At 41.9% G+C, this 17060-nt stretch overlaps 1 protein-coding gene across 1 annotated transcript in view; it reads left to right on the plus strand.

Annotated features, from left to right (window-relative positions):
- The window catches only part of VTCN1 (V-set domain containing T cell activation inhibitor 1), a 50770-nt gene extending 34186 nt beyond the window's left edge, over positions 1-16584 (plus strand). The window contains exons 3-5 of the mRNA XM_032415567.1: positions 7753-8100; positions 10926-11204; positions 16218-16584. Of these exons, the coding sequence (XP_032271458.1) occupies positions 7753-8100; positions 10926-11204; positions 16218-16342 (752 nt within the window). The 3' untranslated portion in view covers positions 16343-16584. The remainder of the gene's footprint in view (positions 1-7752; positions 8101-10925; positions 11205-16217) is intronic.
- The last annotated feature ends 476 nt before the right edge of the window (positions 16585-17060 follow it).

The following is a 17060-nucleotide window of genomic DNA, read 5'->3' on the forward strand; positions in this document are numbered from 1 at the left end:
GGAAGAGGGTACTCCCTAAGTGGTTTTTGAATGGACAAGTGAAGGGATGCTTGGAGAGGCAGATACATAGATAAAAGCTAGTCTATTCAGTTCAGCAATATTCCACCAATAATATTAAAACCCTACCACCAATGAAGAGGTTTTCCGCCTCCTTCCTATTTCATGGGGGTAAGAGCTGGTTGTTCTGGATAAAATGGGCTGTTTATTAATTTAACACTCTTTAGTTGGATTTTTCTCAATTGCTTTTATTAAAAAGACCATAACCCTTACCTGAGAGCATCATATTATCACACTTTAGATAAATTCAATAAAATGTTAGCTGGCTTAATACTAAGGCAGTGAAATTAAGGAAATGGCATTATGTAAGTGATGATGATGGTATCTTTTGAATCCTTCGTATGTGTACTTCACTGTATTAAATAACTCGGCATACATCATCTGATTTACTACTCACAACAAATAGGAGATAAGCATTATTACTACATCCTGATGTACTCACCCAAGGTTGGTTGCACATCTAGCAGGTGGGACAGTAGCAGGTGGACTGTTTGAGAGGATCCCATTAACCCCTGCTTATAGGACAGCGTTTGTGGATGACCCTTCGAGAAGGGGGGAGATATGTGGAAAGAGCCCTGACCCTATTTAGCCCAGTCCTTGTGCTATCACTCACTCACCGCATGACCTCAAACGGCTCTGTGTAAGGGAAGAGTTTAGGAATCAGACAGAGACATTCTAATCTCAGGTCTGACACTAACTGTATGTCCTTTGGGACATAACTTAACTTTCCAGAAAGAGTTTCCTCGCTGGTAAAAGAGTCAGAGCCGTTGTGGGAATTAAATGAGAAAAGTGTTTGTGAAGTACCTGGCATGTGAGCATAGAAAATGGCTGCCACTGCTATTTATATTGCCATTAATAATAATTTGTGATTATTAATGCATTTATATAGCACTTCCTAAAACTTGCACAATTTCCTGGCCACACCAGGGCCGACTTCCTTTGAAGTTAGAGAGGCCAGGGCAGGAGGCCTCAGGACACTGCCTCAGAATAGATGCTGCATCTTTGGACACTGGATAAGCCAACCAGGCATGTGCTTATGGCACCAAAACAGAAGACTGAACAGATTGTTTGAAGAGTGAGAGATTTTTTTTTTTAATTGTAATCATCTGAGAAACAGCTGTTGGCCTTTCTTACTTTGGTTTTATGGTTTTCAGTTGTTTTCGTTTTTACGTAAGGTGGGGATACCAATCTCTACATATCTCAATCTGCCCATGGATACCAGCAGAACGTGGTAGAAAGAGGACAGGCTTAGTTCCAGACAAGATCGTGTTCAATACTGGCTCCGCGACTTGCTAGATACAGGGCTGTAGGCAGCGCTTGGCTCCCATGGAGCCTCTTTATCCTCATTTATAAAATGGCTATCATGGTAATTCTTACCTCTCGTGGTTCTTACCAGGCTTAGAACGAGTCACTCTAACTGAAGCACTTAATAAAGTGTTCCTCTCTGCCTGCTGCTCTGATCTGCAATCTTTCCAAATGATTCTAGTTAATAATGGTCATCGATACCATTAAGACCGCTAATATGTGGCAAGTCAGGTACTGTGTTAAGCTCTTTACCTGTGTTGTATCATTTAGGCCTTTCAGGGACCAGCTGAGGGAGCCTCTAACTATCATTAACATCTTCATTTTATAGATGAAAAAAAATGATGAAATAAAGCAGTTAGAAAAAGTGCCCAAAGTCACATATCCAGGAAGGGATACAGCTGAAACTCGAACCCAGACCGCCTGACACCTGTTCTCAAACACCAGCTGCTTCCCACATTGTTCCTTCCTCGAGCCCGGCCCAGCATCCTTCCTAATTTCTTCTCACGGAAGCAACAATTACCCCCAAACCTGCTCTCTTCTCGGGCATGAATGGCACTCATATTGGAGCCAGCTTAAGTCTGTGTGTTACCACCGTTAAGCCTTGTGCTATGGTGTCTGTCTAGACGCCTGGGCTCCAGCACGTGCTGAGTGGCCACTGCTGAACGCCTCCAGTATGTCCTCTAGGCTGCTGGAACGTACAGGACTTGTCTTACGGAACTCCTATCTTACAGAAGAAAGTTCATTTTCCAGGTTAAATCCAGCGCTACTGGGACATTCCAGATTAATAATCTCTGTGAAGAATTCTTGCTTTGGTTACCTGTAAACTCACTTTTCCAAGAGATTTCTGCTCCTACTGCACAGGGCAATTGAATGTCGCTCAGGCCCTCTGAAAACAGAACACTCTGGATTTTGGCTTGCTCCTCTTTTCCCATGCAAACCAGAGCTGTCATAGTAATTAGCCCTCAAGGGCTAGAGAACATATTTTCAGTAAGTAGCTGGGTCTTCCGACTTTAAAGTTCAAATCTGTGCCTGTTTCAATTAACAGAATTCTCTGTCAAGAGATAACTGCCTTGAACCCACCTCCTATAGCCTTTTTTTTTAAGATTTTATTTCTTTATTTGACAGAGAGAGACACAGCGAGAGAGGGAACACAAGCAGGGGGAGTGGGAGAGGGAGAAGCAGGCTTCCCGCCGAGTGGGGAGCCCAATGCGGGGCTCGATCCCAGGACCCTAGGATCATGACCTGAGCCGAAGGCAGACGCTTAACGACTGAGCCACCCAGGCGCCCCTCCTAGAGCCCTTTTGCCCTATGGCTCACCACACAAGAGCCACTGGTGGTTAAGAGGCCTGGAGAATCCTACCAGGCCAGATTGTGTTTCCCAGAACATAGCTCTTTGAGCCAATATTTGTTTGCAAGTTTGAATACAGATATCTTTTTTTTTTTTTTTTTGAGAAACAATTTTATATGCTGTTGCTTGCTAATTACATTTCATTTAATCACTTTTGATCATCATTTATTCACCTAACAAGCATTTATTGATTGCTTTCTGGGTGCAAAGCAATGGTGAGGTCCTCCTGGTTTTCTCAGTTCTCACTGGCTTTTATTCCTCCTTTTGATTTGATGAAGGAGGGGAGAATTTAATAGACATTATATCCTCCCATCTGCCACATCTTTAATGCAACCTTAAATGGGCTAGAGTCTGCAGCAGGTCCCTGGGGCACTCCACACTTGCCTATTTTCAGTCATTAAGTTCTCTAAGAGATATTTCAGCAAATTCTCTACCTTTGGGCTCAGGGCCAACACATTAAAATTAATTCAGTAGCAAAATTACCAAACTAAGATATGTCATTACCATTTCATTTCCCCCATAAACTGTGTCAATCATGTATTTTTTCTGAAAAGTAATTTTTCAATTCAACTTTAATGGCGCTTTATAAACTACAATCAAACTTATTCTTGCTCTAACACAGTTATACTTGCTCCATGATTTTATTGGGACTCTCTGTATTTTCATTGCCTTCTTTTTCACTGGCTCACATTTCCCCGAAATTTAGATGTGATAATCCCACCGAATGTTCCTTACTCCTACAACCATTTTGGATAGAACCGTTATCTCAAACAGTGCTTTGATTTCTACTGCTCTCCATTCATTCATTCATTTATTCATTCACTCAACAAATACTATTTTTCTTTGTAGAAATGTAGCACTAGGCACTTGTCTTACTTTGCTCAGGCTGCCATAACAAAATATCATAGACTGGGTGGCTTAAAACACAGAAATTTATTTTCTCACATTTCTGGAGGCTGGAAAGTCCTCCCCAGGCTTCAGGTAGCCCCATCTCTAAGGCTACCATCAGTGACCCTCTGTCTGGCCTGTTGAACAGAGGCGGTGGCCCCCATCCTTTGAAACCAAGAAGGTTTCAAGGAGCCCTGATGATCTCTGAATCACCTTCAGGGTTATTCTTCCCTTTTCTGGAGGAATAGCACACAGTTATGTCTGAATAGCTCTATTATCCTGTCCTGCAGGATCTAAGAAATCTGACAGCCTTCCTTCATTTTGTCTCATTTGTTCTAACCCCTTTCGTTTTTCTGTCCCCTGCTGGTGGTGTTGCTGCTGGTACAATCCCCATCTCTATTCCTGGCTTCTGCTGAGGTGGCTGCTTAAGCCCAGGAGAAGCACCTATGATCTCCTTGTCAAATGGCTGTGCAGCCCTACCCTGAGTGTTCTCTTCGGAACAGATTTCTCATTTTTGGCAATACGGATAGGCTGAGAATTTCCCAAATCTTCATGCTATGGTTCTTTTTTTTTTTTTAAGATTTATTTATTTACTTACTTACTTATTTAGAGAGAGACAGCAGGGTGGGGGGGAGAAGCAAAGGGAGAGGGAGAGAAATCCTCTAGCAGACTCCCCTCTGAGCCCAGAGCCTGACACAGGGCTCGATCCCAGGACGCTGAGATCATGACCTGAGCCAAAACCAAGAGTCAGCTGCTTAACTGACTGAGCCACCCAGGCATCCCTGGTTCTTTTTTACTTAACAATTCCTTCTTCAATTCATCTCTCTCCTTTCCCACACTTTACTATAAGCAGTCAGGAGTAACCAAGATACTCCTTCCAACCTTTGCTAGACATCTCCTCAGCTAAATATCTAATTCCATCACTTGTAAATTCAACCTTCCACAGAATACTAGAACATAGTTCAGCCAAGTTCTTTGCCACTTTATAACAGAATGGCCTTTCCTCCAGTTCCCAATAACATGTTCCTCATTTCCACCGGAGACCTCGCCAGAATCACCCTTAACATCCCTATCTCTAGTATGCACCTTAAAACTTTTCCAGCCCCTACCCATTACCCAGTTCCAAAGCTTCTTCCACATGTTTAGGTATCTATTACAGCAGCACCCCCCTTCTCAGTACCGAAATTTGTATTAGTCAGGGTTATCCAGAGAAACAGAACCAACAGGATTTTGCATGAGTGTGTGTGTGTGTGTGTGTGTGTGTGTGTGTGTGTGTGTGTGTGATGAGAGAGAGACAGAGAGAGATTTAGAAAGAATTGGCTCACATGATTATGGAGGCTGAGAATCCCAAGATCTGTTGTCAGCAAGCTGGAGACCCGGATGGTTTAGTTCCAATCTGAGTCCAAAGGCTTGAGAACCAGGAAAGTTAAGGGTGTAGTTCCAGTCCCCAAGCTGGCAGGCTCAAGATCCAAGAAGACAGTGTTTCAGTTCTAGTCCAAAGGCAGGAAAAGACTAATGCCCCAGCTGAAAGCGGTCAAGTGGTAGGAGCTCCCTCTTACTCAGGGTTTTTGTTCTATTCAGGTCTTCCACTGACTGGATGATTCCCCCCCACCCCCTTTTAAGGAGGGCGATCTGCTTTACTCAGTCTCCTGATTCACATGTTAATCTGATCCAGACACATCCTCACAGATACCTCGGAATGTTTGACCAAATATCTGGGCATCCCATGGCCCAGTCAAATTGACAAATACAATGAACCATCATAGCATCATAGGACTTACAAAAATCATTAAGACAGTTTCTGTCCTTGAAAAGCTTACAAATTTGTGCCAGGGCCAGACTAGACACAAAGTAGAAGGAGACAGCTGCTATAATAAAGGCAAGGGAAAGTGTTATGGGAGAGTAGAGAATCTATTAATTTTGTCTTGGCAGATCAAAAGAGGGTTTCATGCAAGGGCTGCCATCTGAACAGCCTTGAATATAAGTAGAATTTGGATAACTGGTGCTAAAGGAGAGGAGAGAACTATAAATTTTAGGTGCAAGATGAACAGGGGTGTGAAGATGCGTAGTATAATTGTATAACCAGCGTGTATAACCTGGAATGTCTTGGATATTAGTCTGTCAAGTAAAAATAATTGAAAAGCAAATTAAATCTTTAAAGCATGTTCAAGAAAATGCCGAGGCAGGGGATGGGGTGTGCTGCATTCATATTACACAGCAAAACGTCATACTATCCTCTTTTATCATTTCTCTCCCAAATCTCGCATATAATTCTCTACCAAATCTCTCCACCATGCATAGCAGCTGCTCCCAAGTCTCTCCTCTCTCACACTCTAAAGCCCCCAAAACATCCTCCCAAGCCAGCCCATGTACAGGTTTTCTTTCTTCTGCCTCTTTTTTAACCTATAATTTTTCTCCCATCAGTAACTCTTTGTTCTTTCTAATATAAATCCATCTGGCTTAGCTTCTCCAGCTCTGTCCCTCATCCATTACCTTTACCTACTTTCCAAAGGCCTAGGAGGCAATTAGTTCCAATCCCTAAGGGGCTAGAAGAGGTGAAATGTCAAGATATCCTTGTGTTCATGTTTATCTCTGAAATCTGAAAAATAGCATGTACACTTTGCTTATGTATCTTTCCAGTGAAAGCAGAAAATCAATAAATCACTTGATATACATAAACAGTAGAGACTATGAAAGGACATGGTAGGAAATGAGGCTGGAAAGGTAGCAATAAGAGCTAATGTCTAGGGGGCATTCACTATGTTCCATGCAGTATCTGCGCCATGTAGCATTTAGCTTTGAAGGCCATGCTAGTGTGTCTGAATTTTAGTCCACAGCCCTTGGGAACCATGGAAGATTAGTGATTATAAAACTGACATGTCCAGATTGTATTTTAAGGTCTACCTATAAGATTAATGCAATTTTACAAAATAGATTGGACGGAGGCAAAGATCAGAGGCAGGAATAGCAATAAGGAAGCTAAGAAGTACAGTTGAGAAGTGCTCAGGACTCATCAATTTGGACTTTTTGGGTTGTAAGAAAGAGAGGTTTGTCCAGACTGTTTTAATGTAAAGTGTCTGTGTAAAGGATACTCCGAGATTGGGACAGGAACTAGGCTTGAAAACCCTCAGGATCTAAGACAGCTCTAGGGATGGAGGACTCTCTTCATCTTTCTCTTTCACGTTCTCTCCCTCACACTTCTTTCTAACTGCTCCATTCTCCTCTTGGGCTCAAATACCCCTCCTCTCCTTCACTTCACATCCAATCACAGAAGGAGCCTCTCAAGAAGATTCGGTTAATTAAATCACCCCTATAGGCATCCCCAGCCAGCAGCCTCCAGTGAGGAAAGAACAGTTGGCCAATCCTTCACAGACTGCCCAGGCCATCCAGTGGGCAAGTGGGGGAGAGGCCGTGGACACGGCTGACATCATAATTAATATTTCTACTGGTGATATGTTTGGAGAGGAGGGGATGGCTTCTAACTTAAGCCAAAAAATTAATTTAATTAAGTACCATTTTTCATTTTACCATTGCTCGCACTATAACCTTGACCAAGGCACTTATCTCTTCTCTGCTTTGGTTTCTTCATCATTCAAATGGAGATACAAGTAACAGCACTCTAGAATTTAGCATTCTTCCAATTTGCTAGCCACATTTAGTTAACATGAGGTTTCCCTTCTGGTTAACTAAGAATAACAATACCTTATGTATGTAATTACAGTTTGCAAATCAAGTTCACATCCATTTGATTTGATCCTCACAAGAACCCTTTAAGGTAGGTAAGACAGATATTACCTCAATTTTTCTGAGACCCAGAGAGGTTACATGACTTATCCAAGGTCACACAGCTATCAAGTGACAAAGCCAGGACTTGAATTCTCATCTTCAATCTCCAAGATCAGTATGTTCTCTTCTTGGTGCCTCTCAAGGGTTTGGTTGCCTATTCTCAAGGAGCAGATCTGCTGTAGACTCAAGACTACTGTCTTCCTGTTCTTTCTATTCTTATGTCTCCTTTTTTTTTTTTTATGCCTCTCCTGTTCTTCTATATTTCTAGTTTATTACAGAAGTCTCTGTTTTGGCTTTGGTAATGAAGGGTTTGGTTGTAGACATTCGACAACTTCCCTGGGCATTGATCCTTGCTTCCTGAATTGCAGGGAAACACTCCATTACAGTCACTACTCTGACCTCAGCTGGAAACATCGGGGAGGATGGAATCCTAAGCTGCACTTTTGAACCTGACATCAAGCTTTCTGATATCGTGATACAGTGGCTGAAGGAAGGTGTTATAGGCTTGGTACATGAGTTCAAAGAAGGCAAAGACGACCTGTCAGACCAAGATGAAATGTTCAGAGGCCGGACAGCAGTGTTTGCTGATCAAGTGATAGGTGGCAATGCCTCTCTGAGGCTGAAAAATGTGCAACTCACAGATGCTGGCACCTACAAATGTTACATCATCACCTCCAAGGGCAAGGGGAATGCCAACCTTGAGTATAAAACTGGAGGTGAGTTACTTTTGGCAAGGGGGAAAGAGAGCGCCCAAAGGTATTTGGGGCTAAGAACCACGGGATGCTGCTGAAATAGTTTATGCTCATGAGTGACCAGTAAGACAAAGACCATCCTGCCACCAGTCATCCTTGCTGTCCAAGACCCGCACCAACTCCAAAAATAGCCCCCCTATAAGATTAGGTCTTAAAATCTTCTGTTCTGGACTCTACTCTTCTCTGGATTTTCAGGTATATTCCCTGAAATAGTTGCCAAAATAAATGTGGTCTCTTTTATGGTAGCCTTTGTTGTTGCTAGTAAGAGAAACCCATGATCTGGCCTGAGATTTTTCTGTGCTAAGTAGGCTCTAGCCCAAGTCTGAAGTCAGTCTCCAGAGACTCATGGCAATGGAACCTATTTTAGGAGAAGTTCAAAGGGAACTAACCAAAAACAATAATGTTCTATAAACACTAATCCTCCCCCAGTGAAATCCCACCCTTCCTTATCAACTCAGCTTGGTGAATTTATGTATAAGAAACTCAGAGAGGTAGTGTGAGGAGTAAAAGGATGATTGAGAAAACTAGATGATGGTCCCTCCTCTTACAGAGCTCACAGGACACAGCTTATAGAGTTGAGGGCTGGGGCGGAGATAGGAAAAATAGGTAAATACCTATCATAATCGATAAAGTCTAACAATGTTTTAAGAAAAATATAAAGTGATTTGGGGATGCAGAGGGAGAGAAGGATCACATCCAAATGCATAGGGAGGGAAGGGATAGGAGAGCCCCCATGGAGAATTTGGCATTTGAGAAAGGCCTTACAAAATAGGCAGAAAGTATCCTGAGGCCTCCTGGCCTACACTAGTCTGCACAGGCCTTCCTTGGACACTTGATAACATGTGTTTCTATTGGTGATCTAGAGCCAGACCTGGGCAAGTACTGGGGCCTGGGCAAGGCAAACTCACTGAGCCTCAGTTTCTTCATCTTAAAATGGGGATTAATAGGGTCATGTCAAAGGGACCCTGGAGCCAACTGAAAGGGCTTCCAATGACAAAGCTGGAACAATCTGAGCAACAAAACAAACAGCATAGTAGTAAATGAAAACTCCAAGTATAAAATAAATACACATGAATCCATACTTCCATAAATATGAGGGAGATGACACAAATCTTCCTTACAGATGAATTCCAAATAATGTATTTAGATCTCCCCACTCCAGGAGGTGGAGCTTAGTACTTCCTCCCTTCTCCTTGACCACACTCAGGGTGTGTTTTTCTTAGTGAAGTCCAACTTCCAGAGAAACCTGGCAAACACTGCCTCAGCAAGGTGATCAAAGTTAACATCATCAATGATAAGTCATGTCAATAGTATGCATTCTGATGTGATATGATGAGAAGGGCACTTTTCCTTCTATGGCCTTCCTCACCAAAACACATAGCTTCAATCTAATCATGAGAAAAACCCCAGACAAATTCCAATAGAGGGGCACCCTACAAAATACCTGACCTGGACCACTCAAACTGTCAAGATCATGAAAAACATGGAAAGACTGCAAAACTGACATAGACCAGAGGAACCTAAGAGGACAAGCCAACTAAATGCAATATGGGATCCTGGGAAGAAAAAGGACATTGGTGGAAAAACTGGTAAAATACAGATAAAGTCTGGAGATGAGTTAATAGTTATATACCAAAGGTGGTTTCTCAGTTTTGACAAATGTACCATGGTTGTTTAAGATGTTAACATTAGGGAAAATGGTGAGGTGTATACAAAAACTCTCTGTGTTATCTTGGCAATGTTTCTGTAAATCTAAAATTATTCCAAAATTAAAAACTTGTTTTTTAAATGGTGATAATAATAGAGATCCCTAGAACAGTTGTGAGGATCGAATGAAATAATGTCTGGAATTTGGTACCTGGCACGGAGTGCACCCTCCATGGTGGTTCATTGTCATGTACGCTTAGCTCCTTACATCATCTCCCAGGAGCTCATTCCCTGCCTACTGTGAACAGATGAGTCTCATCTCCCCTGCTAGATGGAAGATTCTTTAAGGGCAAAGCAAGGGCTTTCCTTTCACCGCTCACTCAGTCCCAGCATACTCAGAGTCAAAGGAAAGTGCTAAATAAATTAATAACTTGGATCTTGCCATTTGGCATAATAAGCATTTTATAGTCAAAAGTCCAGGCCTTAACATTTTTCCACAAATGTCTCACTGCCTGGATATTAGAGGAAGCTAGTCTTAATTTCAAAGTTCATTTACCTCCCCAATAAAGAGGATTATCTTAGAAGAAAACAAATGACTGTCTCTACCCCTGGACACCAGGGCTGGAGAGTCTCCACCCAAGCAAAATCCAAACCCCTGTGATGACAAGGCCTGTGTATGGAATTTCTGTGGGTGACGGGTGAATGCTGTTTGTTTGTTCCTTCTCCCTCTCCCTCCCCACCCTAACTTTATCCTCCAGGCAGAAAAATTCATAAAATCCAAGAGGCTTCATAGGTGCCTGAGAAAATGTCCAAAATCCTTAAGGAATAAACATTTTGTGATCAACTTTATCCCTTATCTTTAAGGGTTGAACTGGAACTCCTCTTAGTTGGAGAAATTTATCTGTTATAACAATTATACCTAGAACTTAGGTCCTTAGAGTTTGTGATTTTGGCCAAAGGGTTGTCCAAATCATTATTTGCATCTACAATACAATTGGCCATACACAGACGGCCCACTGGGGAAGTACTGAGTCACTTCAATGGTGGAAATGACTATGTTTTTAAGACCTAGCACTTCAAAGCCTATATTGTTTTATCTGTATGACCTTGACATCTGCCCCTCTTCACTTCCAACCCTGCAGCCTTCAGCATCCCAGAGGTGAATGTGGACTATAATGCCAGCTCAGAGAGCTTACGGTGTGAGGCTCCCCGATGGTTCCCCCAGCCCACAGTGGTCTGGGCATCCCAAGTTGACCAGGGAGCCAACTTCTCAGAAGTCTCCAATACCAGCTTTGAGCTGAACTCTGAGAATGTGACCATGAAGGTTGTGTCTGTACTCTACAATGTCACGATCAACAACACATACTCCTGTATGATTGAGAACAACATTGCCAAAGCCACGGGGGATATCAAAGTGACAGGTGGGTTTCCCCACACTTTTTGCATGGGTTTATTGGGCTAAAATCAAATACAAATTGGGCGCCTGGGTGGCTCAGTTGGTTAAGCGACTGCCTTCGGCTCAGGTCATGATCCTGGAGTCCCTGGATCGAGTCCCGCATCGGGCCCCTGGGGGAGCCTGCTTCTCCCTCTGACCCTACCCCCTCTCATGCGCTCTCTCTCATTCTCTCTGTCTCAAATAAATAAATAAAATCTTTAAAAAAAAAAATACAAATTAAAATCTAATTGGCTTAACAGATATATTATGTATCGGGTTATAGAAAGCTTGAGAGTCCTCTTCATGGAGAACTTGAGCACAATTATAGTTGGGATTGCATTACATAAGAAGACTAATGCAAAACAATATTTATGGAATATAGGTCAAAAATCACAATGAGGCTTCATCTTGTACGCCTTCTCATTGACTGGGGGTAGTTGCCCGGAGAGCAGTATTTAGGATTCTGTGGTCCTAACTCAATAAGACTGCTTTGGTGAAACAATGAGGAAAATGACAAATATTGGATATCTTTGATATATTCAGCGGGTGATCTACATCCCAAGCCCCCCAACCAAAACTGATTTGGTTCCAGCCTGCCTTTGAGAAGATTTTCGATCTGAAGACTAAAAGTCTTAAGGTCCGACTCCAACTTAGTCTTATTCAACCCATCTAGGACTGGCTCATGATCCCACTAATATTGGCCCAGGATTAGTCAGAAAGCTCTAGATTGAACTGGCCTCCCAGGCTAAAAAAAAACTAGGACTCAGAGCGGCCCAGCACCCTAGTTTCCCTACCTTAGTGCATAAAAAAAACTAGGGTTGAGCTAGTGTCAAGAAAATGTACAGACTGGATTATGACTTTTAAGACCATCCCTACTGCAGCTGAATTAAATTCAATCTATAGTGGAAGGAGTATGCCAGGAGAACTGCTGTCTTATATCAAGCCCAGAACCAGGTGGAATACCTTGTACATTTAAGTACCTTATAAATGTTTGCTGAATTTAACTGAATAAATCATATTTTTTTCAGCTTACTTTTTAATTTAAAAGTATATATATGAAAAGGCAACCTATGAAATGGGAGAAGGTATTTGCAAATCATATATCTGATGTCCAGAATATATAAAGAATTCCTACACTCGACAACAAAAAAATCAAATAACCCAATTAAAAAATGGACAAAGGCCTTGAATAGACATTTCTCCAAGAAGATAAACAAATGGCCAACAAACATGAAAAGATGCTCGATATCACTAATCATCAGAGAAATGCCAATCAAAATCACAGTATCACCTCACAAGCATTAGGATAGCTAGTATTAAAAAAAATGGAAAATAACAAGTATTGGTGAGGATGTGAAGAAATTGGAACACTTACGTGTGTTGATGAAATTGTAAAATGGTGCAACTGCTATGGAAAATAGTATGGAGATGCCTCAAAGAATTTTAAAAATAGAACTACCATATGATCTAACAATACCATTTCTGTGTATATATCCCAAAGAATTGAAAGCAGGTTCTCAAAGATATTTGTACACCCATGTTCATAGTTGCATGATTCACAATAGACAAGAGATGGAAGCAACCCAAAATATCCATAGCAGATGAATGAATAAACTAAATGTGGTATATTGGGGCGTCTGGGTGGCTCAGTTTGTTGTGTCCAGCTCTCCATTTCAGCTCAGGTCATGATCTCAGGGTTGTGATATGGAGCCCCACGTCGGGCTCCATGCCAGGTGTGGAACCTGCTTAAGATTCTCTCTCTCCCTTCCCCTCTGCCTCTCCCCACCATCCCCCACTCAGGCGTACTCTCTCTTTCTCTCTCTCTAAAAAAAAGGGTGGTATATATATACAATGGAATATTATTCACCCTTAAAAAGGAAGGAAATTCACATGCTACAACATAAATAAATTTTCAGGATATCATGCTAAGTGAAATAAGCCAGTCGTAGACAAATACTCTATGATTCTACTTATATGAGATATCTAAAGTAGTAGTCAAATTCAGAGGAACAGAAAGTACAATGGTGGTTACCAGCACTTTGTGGGGGAGGGAAAAGCAAAGAAAGTTGTTTAATGGGTATAGAGTTTCAGATTTGCAAAATGAAAAAGTTTTGGAAATCTGTTCCATAATAATGTGAATACACTTAAAACTACTGAACTGTACATTTAAAAATGGTAAAGATGGTAAATTTTATGTTTTTTACCACCAAAAAAAATATCTAACAAACAAATCATACATATGAGAAAAAGAGAGCTCTTCCACCATCCTGAGGAACAAATTGGTGACTAGTGACTAGAATGCTCTTAGTTGATTGTAACAGAAAACCAACTCAAAATAGCCTAAGCTAAACAGAGAATTTAATAAAAGTGCATTAGGATAGCTCATGGAACCAAGAACAGAAAGAGTAATTTGGCTTCAGGAACTGCTGGAACCAGGAATTTAAACTCCACTGGGATTTTCAACTCTCTATTCTCTTGTTACTCTCTAATTTAGTTTCTCTTGTTTTAGTCTATAGGGCAGAATGTGATTCCCAAGAGTTCCTAGCTTTAAAAGTCTCTCTCACTCGATAGAGGAACCAGAGTGAGACTTACTCCCACAGTCTTATTCTACATTCTCAGAAAGGCTCAACTTGCGTCAGTTGCCCACACGTAGACCAATCAGGCAGTACCTGCTGGAAGGCCTTCCCTGAAGAAAAGGGGGAAATGAAGCATTGGGCATTTAGAAGGATGGGTGTGAACAATAGTATCTCAGTTCAGATCTCAATAAATATCTCCAAACTGGATAACTAAAGCCTTCCAGTACAAAGGACAATAACTGAATAAACCACAGATATTGAGCACACCTTTTATTCAGTGAGCGGATTCTTTTTCCATACATGCTTATTGAATACATCAGGACAAGTGTCCCATGTATCAGTACTAGGACTAAATACAATATGGTAGCAAGACATAGCTCAAAATTCAGAAAATAACACAATTCCTTCTTGCCACGTACAAAGTACTCCATACATGTTTTTAAACCATTGGATGAGATGGCAGAGTTTACATCCTGTGTTCTCTGACTCTACTGCTAATTTAGGTCATTCGTTCAACAAGTATCTATTGTGTGCCAAATATGTACAAAGCAATTTTTAAGTCCCATGAAATATGGAGGTGAATAGCATAATAGCATAAATGTCGTAAGAGGAATTAATCCCAGTGTAGATGTGGTGTTTAGGGGAAAGAATTGTTAATTATGACTGTGGCTCAGTAGATGAGGCAGAGTTGAAGCTGGGCTTTGAAGGAGAAAAGAATGGTTTTGATAGAATAGGAAGGTATGAAGTCAGGAGCCTATGTCAATGGTCCAGGGGAGAAATTAGGAGGGCTTTAACTGGGACAGTGGCAATGGAAAGGAAAGGGGAAGAATCAAAAGCTAATGAAAAAAATCATCTTGGTTACACAAATATGAAGGACAAGAGAAAGAGGAAGTCAAAATGGGTCTAAACCCCAGTTGCTGAGGAGGTTAGTAATGCTATCAACCCAAAATTAAAACAGGAGAAGCAACATGAAGGTGAGGGTTTTGGAGATGTTGAGTTGAATTGTGCACATAGGTAGAGATGTCTAATGCATGGCACATTACCCAGCATGTGACAGCATTCTCCCCATAACCTTCAACCCTCCCCTACATATTTCCTTCCATGAGAAAGGATTCCCCACCAATGTAACCCTTCTAGCCTCTCTGGTCTCCCTTCTTCCCCTTCTCCCCAGAGGAGGAGGAGTTAATTTACCTGATTAGGGACTTTTGTAGGAGAAGCTAGACACAAAGAGTTTGGCTCCTTCTTTTCCTTTTCTCTCTAGCTAACCCTCAGAAAGTGTGCTCCTCTAAGCCATCAGTTCTTCAGAAGCAGAACCTGCTCTTGTGGCGGGAAGCCTGCCCCAGGCTGGTGCTGCCTGTCACTGGGAAAGTCTGGGGGGCAGCCCATCTGCCTGCAGACAAAGCTTCATCTTTTATTATCAGACTTAACCAATGATAAAGGTGACATTTTGGTCTTCCAGTTGCCTCACTCGTTTTATCTTATCCTTTAATTGGTTCAGAACTCAGCTGGGGAAGAGGGTGTTCCTTACTGGACTCCTTTGAACCCCAACAGCAGGTGCTCAAAAATATTTACTGAATAATTAAATTTTTAACTGACATATACAGTGGTAACCATAAATCCAGATGTGGAACTCAGGACAGAGCTCAGACTAAGGAGGTGGGTTTGGAGATGGTCAGATTAGTGGAAATAATGCTTATTGGGCTCGAGTGGGGTCCCTCTTATTGTTGTTACAGGGGATACTTGAGTGCTTATTACATGCCAGGTCCTGTTCTAAGTGCTTTACATCCTCAAAAGAACTCTGTGAAGTCCATTATTACCTTAGCCTTATTTTCTAGGTGAAGAAACTGAGGCATGTATAGGTTGAGTAACCTGCCTAAAGTCACACAGCTAGTAAGTGTCAAAGCTGAAACGAACTAAATGAGATTGGATTGTCTAGGAAGCAAATAGAGTAAAAGAAGAGTAATCTCATGTCTTCACTTCTACCTTTCTCGACTTCAAATGAGAACAATACTTTCGCATTGCTTTGTAGTGGTGTGATGAAGCAAATGACACAGAACCTGTAAAGGTCACTGCCTACAGGAAAAAAATGTGTCCGAAGCCAAGGACTGGCCATGACCACTTATCTTATTCTTTCTTTGGTAAGCAATAACAGTCTCTTTATTGGTCTAGTTTTTCATTTGGCTGAGTGTTCACTGGAGTGGACAACAGAAAGGAACTTCCTTTGAAGAAAGAGAAAGCTCTGATTTTAAGCCAGTTACAGAGAGGTAGAGAATAGGGTACAAAATTGCCCCCAAATTGGGGTATAAGTTGTATTAGAATCAACTTGTTCTGTTTTTCAGGTACCTTTCTTTGCCAAGCAGCCACATGAAGAAGACATCCAGCTTTTCCTCTGTGACCCTGAACTTTTTTCTCTCCCTTTGCAGACTCTGAGATTAAAAGGCGGAGTCACCTACAGCTGCTGAACTCAAAGGCGTCCCTGGGTGTCTCTTCTTTCTTCGCCATCAGCTGGGTACTCCTGCCTCTCTCCCCTTACCTGATGCTAAAATAATGTGCCCTGGACACACAGAAACACGCAAAGTCATTGGTACGACAGGTGAGATGAATCACGAATGGTGTGGGGATCGGATCTGTGTGTGCTTGCCTTCCTAACAAGAGTCAAGCAACCTCCAGCATCAGCCTCAGAAAGAAACATTTGATAATGCCAGGGCAGTGGGCACTCTTCCTGCTGGTCTTGTGAAAGGTAAATATGTGTGAACAAAGAGTGTAGATCTCATCAATATACTTCCAGCAAAAACAACTCTGCAATTCAAATATTTGTGTAAATTCAAACATCTTTTCATTGACCGAGTTATCCATCCACAAGGCATAAAGACAAAGAGATGTTTAGCCCCGATAGTTCCTCTGGATTTCACTGTTATCTTACAAAGCCTCATGACATGCACATAATCACTCACACAGGTGACCTCTTCCTAGCCCCCCAACAAAGCTCCTATTGACCAGAAGTTTGACAAAGGACTCCCCAACTAGCCCCGCCCCTGCTGAGACTTCTGTCACTTCAGTCCTCTGGCTCCCATTATTAGTAGGACATTGCTTTCTGAATATTCTTCTTGTATGACATCTGTGTACAGCTGAGCTCATGAAGCTCCAGTCAGCACTATCACATGACTCAGCGGCATCGCCACCATGCATCCAGGCTCGCAACCTTAGAGCTATTTTTGTCCCCGCTCTGTCCTTGATGTCCATTTGTTACTAAGCCCCAGAGCATT

Source organism: Phoca vitulina, unplaced genomic scaffold (assembly GCF_004348235.1).
Source record: "Phoca vitulina isolate PV1807 unplaced genomic scaffold, GSC_HSeal_1.0 scaffold2, whole genome shotgun sequence".
In the NCBI taxonomy this organism is placed as follows: domain Eukaryota; kingdom Metazoa; phylum Chordata; class Mammalia; order Carnivora; family Phocidae; genus Phoca; species Phoca vitulina.